Genomic DNA, 12,476 nt, shown 5'->3' with positions numbered 1-12,476 from the left:
ATATATATATATATATATATATATATATATATATATATATATATATATATATATATATATATATATATATATATATATAGAATATGTTGGAGTGATAAAAAAGACAAGTAAATACCATTTATATCCACGAGCTTTCAGATCATCGTACAGCATGACTGGATGAATCATGGAGCTTCTGTCCTTCCCAACATCCTTGTCACAGTAAGACAGGAATATATCTATGAAAGATAGACGCACAAAGGCATAAGTATCTTTATAGTTACTGTGACTCACTTCAATTTGAGGGTATCAAATTATATGATTTGGTTTTAAAAAAATAAACATTTGTTGATATTTAATTTTATGGATTCGTCATTTGAAAAAAACCACACAAAACAAACATTATAAAATACAGTGTGAACCTGCTACCGCTATAGCAGGCTTTGTTAAAGTATTAATCCTGATAAAACATGATCATTGCATGGCTCCCAAAAATGTTATATACATGTATTTTTCTTGTACAAGGAAAAAGAAATTCTTTCTTAAACTTATGAAAAATAACATGTAAAAGGTTTATTATGATTTTGGGGAAGAGACTGCATATGAATTCTAATGTAAGATGATCATGGCATGGCTCCTGAAATTTCATATACGTGTATTGTTCTCATACATGAAAAAAAAAATTATTCTTAATAGTACGAAAAATAACGTGGAAAACGTTTAGTCTGAGATTGTGCTAGGTTTCACCAATGTAAGAAATTGTGATCTTTTTTTTCCCTTATTGGCAACAAAATAACCATCCAGCAATTTTTTTGCAACACTGCTGCTTGTTTAAACTTGTATGTTGGGTTTGGAGTGGAGAAATTCAGAGGCACCATGAAAGGAAGCTGCAAACTTGATATAACATGCCTGGAATGTATCTATTGTTATATGAACAAATTCTTTGTTCATACTTACAAACCATCTTAAGTTAACAGTGCATTGTTATATCATAATCTGCTTCTTCTAACATCTGGCCTGAGTACTATATGCCATGATACACTCCAGAAGTCATCCCACTGAGACTAGCTACAATCAACCAACCTTGGATGCAGGAACAACAACTGCTACAACCGACCAAATGGTGGCTAATTCCTTTTGGTTTAAATGTAGCCAGAAAAAATAGTTTTGCTGAAACTTAAAAGAAAGGTGATTACATTTGAAACACCAATCTTTCTGTATAAATACTACGCTAATGAAGAAAAAAAATCAGTCTCAACCAATGTTCTACAATTTTTTGATATTGCAACCACAATAAGAAACGCATCTATTTGGTCTTCTGAAGCTGTCCTTTAATCGTAATTTCAATAACACAATATGCCCCAACCCTTCATCAAAGAAAGCAGACTACAATCATCAACAAAAACAAAGAACCTTTCATCAAAGGAGGTCAGCACCAAACATAAATAAAAGCAATTGAATCTGATGGATTGTTGCATTTTCAGAAGTTTCCTTTTCACAGAAAAACAGTTCATGCTTATGATCACTCACAATGCCAGCATAAATGCAAATTAAATTTCCAATCTTTTGAAACCTGATATCTGGCTGTCAAGTTAATTGAAGAAGGGTATCTCACCAAGATATTTGTTAAACTTTTTAATTTGTTCGTGTTTTCATTTTCCTATGAATAGCCTCATTCACTGGATAGCCTTGGCAAGATGATAGCTGTCTCTAGCTGACAAAACTCTAGGCCAATTTAAGTACATGTACTTTTAGCATGTAAACAACTATAGCCATATGATAATGGTAACATTATTGTGTGTGTGTGTTATTTGGAATTTTAACATAGCTTTAACAATTTTTCAGTCATATTGCTACGATGTCTGCAGTGTGACAGTTTATAGTGATGTCTAGCACTGGGGTATCATGCCACAGACATGTAGCATGATGTCCCACCCAGACATATTATCCTGACACCAGGCCGACCAGTCCTAACACTAACCTCTTAATGCTGAGCGCCAAGTGAGGCAGCTGTTAGTACCATTTTTGTAAGTCTTTGGTATGACTTGGCTGGGGATCAAACCCATGACCTCCTGCATTCGAGGCAGATGCTCTAACCACTAGGTCACCGGAGCGGTCGATAAAAATATTGCTGTGAATTGTTTAGTGTCAATCAGATAAAGATCAAATGAGGACTACCATACTTCATATTATTTGTGTTTCCTAATGCGAATTGATACATTAATTTTATAGCGTGATCTACACTTGAATTCATAGATTTTTCGTGTACAAGTACAGTACTAAATGGATTATGGATTGTACTACACAAATGTAAGTTGTACAATATACAGATGTATTTCAGACTAGTCTGATTTAATCAAAAGCACGTATCTTTCAGCCTACTTTTATTACCTTCGCCTTGGCAATTGTTTTGATACATGACATCATTTTCTTCAGCTAATTGACTTGGTTGGTTATAACACAGTTCGGTCCATAATTTGGTTGGGTTCTATTGACCCCAACCACCATGTTGTAGAGGGGTCATGCTGTATTCAGCAATAATGTATATTTCTCTTAAAAGATTATACCAACATTCACTTCCATGCATTTTTAAGTAAACAGGCTTAATTGCTAAAGCAGTAATTCAGTTAATTAATATGTTAATCACTGCTCAATCTTAACATAAATATGGAGGACTGAATCAAAGATACAGACATCCTCTGGCAAGTTTGTATATATATATATATATATATATATATATATATATATATATATATATATATATATATATATATATATATATATATATATATATACACACACACACACACACACACATACATACACACACACACACACACACACACACACACACACATATATATATGCAAACAGGCTTAATTACACAGCTTAAATTAGGACTGTAATTATGCTTTCCAGTGTTCTTAAAGAGCACATTAAAAAATGAATCTCTTGACAATGATATATTAGGCACAAAAACAAAGCCAATGACAGCAAATGAAGCTTTTTCAAAACAAAATTTACATCTTGTTCATATATAAATAATTATGTCAAAACTGAGTTTTAATTCTCAACAATCACCATTTTGAAAACACAGTAGACAGAGACCAGGAAACTTGAAGTAAAGCATCCAAGCATCGTATGCCTGCCTGATCCTTAGGAATCGTCTATTTTGTTGATCAGATCTCGGCAAAGGACTTGCTGCTCTTTAAGCATGATCTAAAGGCAGAAGTACTTTTTGTTTTCAAACAGCACAGCAGCCAGAGGCCGTGGTCTCAATCAAAGGTATGGACAAGTTGAAACCCCTGGATTTAGTTGTCATGATCCAAGGTATGGACAAGTTGAAACCCCTGGATTCAGTTGTCATGATCAAAGGTATGGACAAGTTGAAACCCCTGGATTCAGTTGTCATGATTCAAGGTATGGACAAGTTGAAACCCCTGGATTTAGTTGTCATGATCCAAGGTATGGACAAGGTGAAACCCCTGGATTCAGTTGTCATGATCCAAGGTATGGACAAGTTGAAACCCCTGGATTCAGTTGTCATGATCCAAGGTATGGACAAGTTGAAACCCCTGGATTTAGTTGTCATGATCCAAGGTATGGACAAGTTGAAACCCCTGGATTTAGTTGTCATGATCCAAGGTATGGACAAGTTGAAACCCCTGGATTCAGTTGTCATGATTCAAGTCAGTGCACAATTAAATGAAAGGAAGGACAGTTGAGATCTACTTACAGGTAAGGTGTCACTAAACATAAAAAACATCTATCCATAACCCAATTCAAATAAGGTAGAATATCTCCACATATGACTGTCCCTCCAGATGGATGTAATCAATATTTTCTTTGAGAAAAAATGATTCATCTGCTGATGAGGTTTTTTTCAGCAATTTAAGTCATATGCACAAGACATATTTTGTAGTAAAATACTGCCCATGTTCCATTTGCTTAACGGAATAGTGAATATCATGAAATGTCTAATGCTGAAGTCAAATACAGTAATTGCTTCCACATTAATATAACAATTCAGGATAGGACAGTGTCTAACAGTAGATAATATAATGCTTTCATGGCCCATACATAATGTTGGATGATTTCATGGAATGAAAGGTAACAATTATTATTCAAGGTCATGAGTGATTAATTAAGGCTCAAAATGTGATTGATAGTTCATTTGCGGGAACTTTATTGCCATTACATTTCTTGCACGTTTCCAAATTTCATTGGACATCATAAAGTTTTATTGAGGATTATAAGTATTTAAAATATATGCTAAGTGAAATAACTGTATTTTGCATCTATTACTACAGCACCAAAGTCATTATATTCATACTGTGCATACAAGTTCTTTAAATCATGCATGCAAACTAATTTGTAATCAATTCAATTTAGACTGATCCTCATCTTTCATAAATTTATTATGATATATGCTTCTCAGTCCCATAAACACCACTGGTGTTAAGCGATACTTTACTACTGTATGGGGAAGGGGTTGCTTTAAATATAAGTTTTGTTTGTATTTCATTGTGACTTTAAATTCATGAATTAATTCAGTTCTTTAAACAATAACATTTATGTCAATGTGTAAAAAAAATAGCTTTTCAACTGCATAAATTTAAAATGTTGAAGGTTTTTAAGCTGTCAGACTTGCTTCTTCTAGAAACATCTGCACAGTATAATGGCAACATGCTATCTTTCCACTTCTACTGTCATGGGTTACGTGTGCTAGGGTATATGGTCACCCTTCCAAGATCAAAGATTTTCTCAGGGTTTTCCAACTCCCAGCACCTCCATGTTTACAAACCCTAAACAAGGTCATTCTACCTTTGAAATCAAAGTGGAATGAAGACTGAATTATGAATAAATGCAAAAAAATGTAAATGAAATGCAAATGAAATGTAAATGAAATGCAAATGAAATGTAAATGAAATGCAAATGAAATGTAAATGAAATGCAAATGAAATGCAAATGAAATGTAAATGAAATGATGAGTGCCAACAGATGGAACAAATGCAAAAGACAGAATGACGAAGATAAACAATATGAAACGAGACATGAAAACCCCATGTCAATACAACCATCTATTCAGCAGGGTTAGCCAAAGTAAGATTTCACAATGGCACATTGGTAGGTCAAATTGACAGTTAAATAGAAATGGAATGCAAATGAAAAGAAAACTGTTTGCAAATGAAATGAAAACTGAAATGCAAATGAAAGGACATAGTGTCCGCTTGTCTTTCCAATCTGGGAAACACACAAAATTTCAAGGAGACAAAAGAAAATACTAGATAGTTCTTAATACACAAACAGTGATAAAATAAAAGAGACATCTTATCTGTTTCTACAGCATCTGGATCACTTGAAAAGAATTTGCACTAAAGAGTTTTCTGTTCTGGATCCTCTTTTAAATTAACTTTAGTACACTCCTTATCCACCAGCAATTATTATAATAATTCCTATGTTTTCTGAATTATGTTTCTTTCAAACTAATAATTCAGTGAACAAGTGCCCAACTGTTTATTTCCCCATGGTTTTCATCCTAGAAATTTAGTCCCCTTTGGCATTAATTCAACCTGGTAAATACATTACATTCATGGCCAAAAGTGAATTTGCACTGCAATTGGGCAAAGTACTACCAACCCTGAATGTTTGATTGCCAAAAAGTCTTATTTAAAAATGAAAATTAACTGCCATCATAAAGTTTTTAGTGACACATACCATTGCTACAGCTGATACAGGCATGGTCGTATTTGCACAAAACAAAAATAGTTAGCAGATTTTCAACAATTTTCCCTGAGCACTGTTCCATTTAAACACACATTATCCAGGGAAGGCATTTTTTTTAAATTTGCCAGGCTACTCTGATTATTCAAAACATTTATACATGAAAATGCTAAAACTGAATCTGTGGGTAATTATGACACAAAAATGTGCCTTCCCTGCATCCCAAGTATATTTTACTGGAATAGCTTGATGAAAATGTGCAGCTAAAGAGCACACAGAAGTGAGGAGTTAGATGAAATATGAAAAAGAATCATGCATATCTGTATAAAAGTATAGAATGCTTGTATCATGATTCAAAATTTAACATTTTAAAACCAGTAATTATTTTAAATGATAATGAGAGTAGCAAATATAATGGATAAATCTCCTTTCTAAAGATTCTGAAGTGTACTAAAAAAAAGCCAAATTTTTTAATAGATTTATTTTCCATGTGTAAAGTACTCATGGCCAGATGACGAAATCAGTATGGACAAAATCTAAATACTCATGACAAAATCATTATGTACAAGTCTGACAAAGTACTCATGACTCATTATGTACAAGTCTGACAAAGTACTCATGACTCATTATGTACAAGTCCAAGTACTCATGATAAAATCATCATGTACAATTTTAACTACTCATAAAAAATCATTATATACAAGTCTTAGACAGCAATTATCAATCTAAAAATCATTAATTACAGAAGTTGAGAATCTACAAGTAAGTAAATGTGAATGAAGACCTCATTTTGCTGTGGTCTACGAATAGGAACATTTCTTAATATTAAGGTTATATTCAAACTGGTCACAACTTACCCACACATCAATAGGAACATTAAATCAGTACACAGGTGATATCAGTCATTATCTAATTTTGATTTCAATCTCTGGTTTTAAGTTTCTACACTTAAAAGATGGCAAACATAAGGCAGATGAACACACAAACAATAAATTGGGTCTGACCTGACCTTACCAATCCTTGACTAAGGGATAATGGTAGATAAGGGGCATGGGAATATCAACATAATTAAAAATAAACATTAACCAGAAAGCAAAAGGTTTCTCAAAACAAATGACACATAAAATCGAAACCCACCTCAAAACTCCAAACCTAGACAACAAATTTCAAGATTAGATTCTTACTCTGAAAGTAAAATGACAAAATGTCTCAAATTCAAAACCATAAAGTTATGCCTGAATCACATAAAATACCAGGACAGAATACTGGGCCAGAATACTAAGCCAGATTTCTTACCAGCTGTCAGGTCCTTTCTCAAGGCCTTCAAGCCTCGGACTGCATGGGCAATGTGGAGGTCAAAGTCACTGTGTGAATCAGGGGGCATGCATGCTGGAAAAGAAAAAATGAGAGCATAATAATTCTGCATTAAGCTAAATGAAATTAACTGACTAAAATTTAATAATCAAAATTTTAGTGAAATCTCAGCAAAGTTTTAGTAAACTCTCACAAAACTTTCAATGAAATGTTAGAGATCTCGCCAAAACTTAAGGGAATGTTTTGGCAAAAATATTTGTCAAACCTCACCAGAATTTTGGTGAAAGTTTTGGTCAAAATATTTGTGAAATCTAACCAAATTTTCAGTGAAATGAAAAAGACTTAAATGATGCCATCACGGATTAGGTTTTGTATGCAAGAAAGAAAATGAGGACAAGGAAAACCTAAATCATATTTTAAGTCTGTCAAAATAAAATTTATTATTCATTTTAAAAATTATTGTGAATATTTATCATTGATTCCCAATAATGTCTAAGAATCACTAGGCAGTTTAATTGAAATCTGAAGCAGATATTTTATTGGATATTTATTTAGACATTTTAGGCAGACTTTTTTTTAGACAGAAATCTTGGGCAGATTTTCATTTCAGGTGGAAATTTCAGGCGAGTGCTTTTTCAGGTAGAATTTTATTTTAGGCGCAAATCCTAGATGGATCTTTTTTTTGTTTAAGCATAATCTTAGGACAACTAATCTGCATATTTCACCTAAAATTCTACCAGAAATCCACCTAAAGTCTGCTTGAAATTCTTCTATGCGTCTTTAAGTTTATCGTTAGGCAGAAAATGCTTAAGAAACCCGTCTGAAATCTGCCTAAAGTCTGCCTGGAAATTTTGTACAGGATTTCAGGCAGATTTTTATTTCAGGTGGAAATCCTAAACAGATTCTTGTTCTTTAAGCAGAATATTAGAACAAATAATTTGCAAATTTTGCCTAAAATTCCACCCTGCATCCACCTGAATTCCGCTTGAAATTCCTTAAGTTCCCTTAATATGAGCAATTATGGTTTAAGCAGAAAGCGCTTCAAAAACCCGTTTGAAATCTGATTTAAGTCTGCCTGGGAAATTTTGTACGGGTTAGTGACCATTTGAGAGATGACGATTTTGATACTGTCTATAAAATTAAAGAGTCAGTTGGTATTTTGACCATCAGATGACTCCTGCCAGCATCTTGCTAGATATTAAAGATATATACACATGTATATGTGCGTGTGCATGCATGTGGCATGAGTTTTTTTATTACAGACACAATGTGACTTACTGAGTAGATCCACACAAGAGACATTGTGGAAGTACTTGGTACACTGAAGGAACGGGGCCTTCAGCTCCAGAGCCCTCCTGATTGTTGATGCAGCAAACATGTGTGGTTCCTTGACATTCTGAAAAAATAAGTATGGAATCAAATGTGACATTTATATACAGTAAATCATAAAGTGAGGATACAATTTTAGCTAATTTAGTGAATGAATTAAATTTGTGTAAAAATGATACTAATATTCGGAAAAAGAAAAATATAATAATGCAAATATAATCCAAATTATGACATGAAACTGTTACATAACTGTACCATCACATATGATTGACTATCATATGGAGAATATTTGTTGTGCAGCAATACTATCAAATACATAAATTTATATAATATTTAAATAATATTAATATTTCATATTGTCCTGCTTTCTTTACTCTGTACATTGACAAAAGCATAGCTGATAAACATTGTTAAATCTGAGGCAAACAATGCATGAATGCAACATCTTGCATGTAATTGATACCGTGATCACGATCTTGACACTACTTAAGTTCAAATGCAAATCAGTGGACAAATCAGTTTTTACAACTGAATCTACAATGACACATTTATGATTTTACATTAACACAAGCCTTAATTTGAGGGAAAATACAAACATAAAGCTAGAGAATTTTTGTTCTCAAATTTTTGAGTGCACAAGTTGCATTTTACTTACTAAATATGACAAACATGAGACATATTTTATATAACCTCCATCCCAGAATTCTTTTATGGCTTTAATAATTGTGATAAAAAAACAACACAAACGCCAAAAATTCTGTGCAACTAGTTTCGCATTTAATGTATGCTTCTTCAGGCACAAAATGTTTTGAAAGTAACGGATGACGTCTTTTTTAATCACTCTCTACTTGATTTTTCTTTCATGCCAATAGATATTGTGCATGGTGACATGAATAGACTCATAAAAGAAACTTATTGGATTCATAAGTTAGATACTCTGTATCCTAATGGACTTAATGCTAATGCACTATATAAAATTGTATAATTTACATTGATATATTGTATATCCTTTATAACAATATAATTATATGTATGACTGTTTGTCTCTAGTTTATTTTATTATTTTAATATTTTATGGCTTTAATGAAATTTTTCAACATAATGATTGGCTATACATTGCAGTCAGTATGTAATTGGTGATGGAAGAATACAGGAAAACCCTAGGTAAAACACCAACCCTACTGGCAAGCTTTCTCACTTACCCACACTGGATGAGCCTAAGAGTCAACCCACATGGACAGAGGTCATTTGTCAGTAATTTGTAAAGGCAAGTGCCTTGGACCACTCTGCCACCTGGGGCCCCCAAAGCAATATGTAAATTTGGGGTATTTCTATGAAATGAAATAAATAATTTAAAGTCACATAATAGCGCTGTTAGTGTTGACAGCTGTTGGAGATTGTTTGATATGTCACAAGGTTTGTTTGCTTACAATAACTACATGTACTACATAGTTGAAACTCATGATTACAGTCCTTCCATGCTGAACATCACAAAATATTTATTTACTACTACTCAGTCATTTATGAAATTGTAGGTCCAGATGATTTTCTGTTGTCATATGATAGTTCAGCAATCAAAACAGTGTCTTTTAACTTTCACTCAGGTTGTAAATTGTCACAAACTTTCAAAATCCTCAATGGGAAAAACCCACCTGAATTAAAAGTAACCATATCTTGCGGCTTAGTGTACTTCTTTGATTTTATGAAGATATTTCTCTTGAATAACATTACTGGCATTTTTAACACTGTGTGAATATAAACTAAACTCCTGACATAAAACAACAAAAAAACTGCATACATGTTTCATTCTGAGTCAGTGCAAAGAACAAGCTTGATATGTAATAGGGATATTTCAAGGCTGTCAGACTGAGACATTTTCAAAAGTGATGCCAAACAATTTATTGCCCCTGAGTCAGTAAAAAAGAGGAATGTGGTTTTGTGTTTATTACATACCCCCTTTTTTACACTTTAAAATATTTGAAGCTTTACTGTATGAATAAATTCAAAACAAAATGGGATTTACAAAAGTTCTATCAACTGCATCAAAAAATATCTATGGGTGGACATCAATGAAGGCACCTAAGTAGTACGAATATGGGTGTGTGATATGGAAATATGTATCAAACAGATGTATTGAATGCCAGATCAAGCACGTAAAATTAAGCATTTATGTAATAATAAACCATCCTGATGCTTTCACATTATTCATACATTTTAAAACTGCATGGCACCAAACACACAGTAGAACTGGATTATCAAAAATTTGAACTTAATTATTTCCATAACCACAACTTTCTTTGAACTTCATTTGTATTTTCTGTATTTATTAAGAATATAGCTATTAAATAATAATGAGTGCAAATTTCATGGATTTCCCCTTTAAGCATTTAAAAGGCCTTTGTTAAAATTGTGAATGCTTCATATGCATTTTACAAGCACTTCATCCAATTGACTATTAACAAAATGTTCTGATATTCTACTGTAGCAAAATTAAACATGTTTATTCAATCATCAGCAAATGTTCACAAAATACTTTCTCAAAATAGGTTTGCCAGATGTGTAGTAACAACTATAATCTGAGAAACATGCATGTATAAAATCACAAGTTACATCTTGCCCTTTACAACATCTTTTACAGTAAGGCAATGAAGCATTGCTTAATACATATTTGTATTTATCACTTAATTGTATTCATATCCTGCATTAAAACCTTTTAGGCTGTAAACAGACAAATATGGGCTTATCATTTATTAACAAGCTATTCTTACATGTTTGGCACAGTCCAAACAAGGCATCATGAAGTCATAGGTCACACCTCTGAATGATTCAGAAATAAGGCCATCAAAAACTTCATGAACCATGAAAAGGATGTTCTCCGGCCGTGGTCCTCTGACAGTAACGATCAGCTCAGAGTCCCTGAAATAAATATGTAGGAATAAAAATATTTATCTGCCTGTCTAACCCTATATCACTATACAGCAGATAGATGGGAGTACAGAGGGTGAATGGTTAGACAGAATTATGTTATAAATTAAGGCAAGAATAACATATTGTGTTGCTTCTGCTGAATTTTGATGGTAAAATGATTTTTTAATAGTTTTGCATTTTTGTTAAGAACTCAGTAACTTACTAGGATTCATAATTTATTCACAATCTTGTTTGAAAATTAGTTTTGTGTTTATAAACACATATGCCCCAACTGCATTAACAATTACTCTTTAAAAAAATGTATATCAAACTTCATTTGCTGACCTAATGAAGTATTTGTTTAACAGGTCCAACAAGTTCAAAAACTTTGCAATTAACGACTTAAAAATCTGATCAGCTTGTCTCCATTTGAAAATAAACATTCCTACCAAATTTCATTTGTTTAGCAAGTTTTACTTTCCTCATCCAGCCAAAAATAAATTGTTGAAATGGTTAAAAAGATTGAAAAGTTTATCTAATGGACCAAAATTCCAATCAGATTACCTACATATAAATCCAAAAATATCCTATTATATTATTTTTGTCTCTCTTATGTGTTCTGTCCTTGGTATCATTATGGGGCTTTTGGATTTCAGTTATTAATATTTGTCAAAGCCTTCTATACCCATTACCCTGAATCACACAAGTGCAAATTACAATCATGAAAATGCAGGGGGCCTATTGCAATTGAAACCTGCAGTAGGCCACAAACAAAGTTAATACCGTGACGCCACTGTCAGGCCTGTTTTATTTATTATAATTATACTACACTACATGGCAAAAATATTACTGCAGAAATATGATTACTGATCACCACTATATTATGTATAAAATATTACTCTGATAATATTTGTGTATCTGTGTTTTCTCTGTGTAACTATAGCGACTGTGTCACACATAGTGTGAGAATATTTCATTAAACAATCAGTGCAGTATATTATATAAACAGCAAACAATTAACAAATTGATTCATATAGTAGTTTGAAAGAATTATGAGTATATCCAATTCCGTGATTATAATACCAGTGCAATGGAGCATTAATAATGCTACAGAAGAGATTAATCCACTGTTTCATTTAAATGCATCATACAGGTTTGTCAGAGAGGCCCAAAAAATAAATGATTTTTCAAATATATATCTCAAGCATCTTGATAAATTAAAT

General features: G+C 32.6%; 1 protein-coding gene across 1 annotated transcript in view; it reads right to left on the bottom strand.

The window, feature by feature from the left end:
* Window positions 1-12,476, bottom strand: part of LOC149800900 (uncharacterized) — a 163,781-nt gene that overhangs the window by 42,589 nt on the left and 108,716 nt on the right. Inside the window, exons 35-38 of the mRNA XM_089956750.1 lie at window positions 11,115-11,262; window positions 8,296-8,413; window positions 7,000-7,092; window positions 116-218 (exon numbers count right to left, since the gene is read on the bottom strand). Of these exons, the coding sequence (XP_089812876.1) occupies window positions 116-218; window positions 7,000-7,092; window positions 8,296-8,413; window positions 11,115-11,262 (462 nt within the window). The remainder of the gene's footprint in view (window positions 1-115; window positions 219-6,999; window positions 7,093-8,295; window positions 8,414-11,114; window positions 11,263-12,476) is intronic.

The sequence above is a fragment of the Sinohyriopsis cumingii genome, chromosome 4, assembly GCF_028554795.1.
Source record: "Sinohyriopsis cumingii isolate HCF-2022 chromosome 4, ASM2855479v2, whole genome shotgun sequence".
Lineage (NCBI taxonomy): Eukaryota > Metazoa > Mollusca > Bivalvia > Unionida > Unionidae > Sinohyriopsis > Sinohyriopsis cumingii.
Note: the sequence above shows the minus strand (reverse complement) of the source record. Positions and strands in the feature narration are given on the sequence as shown.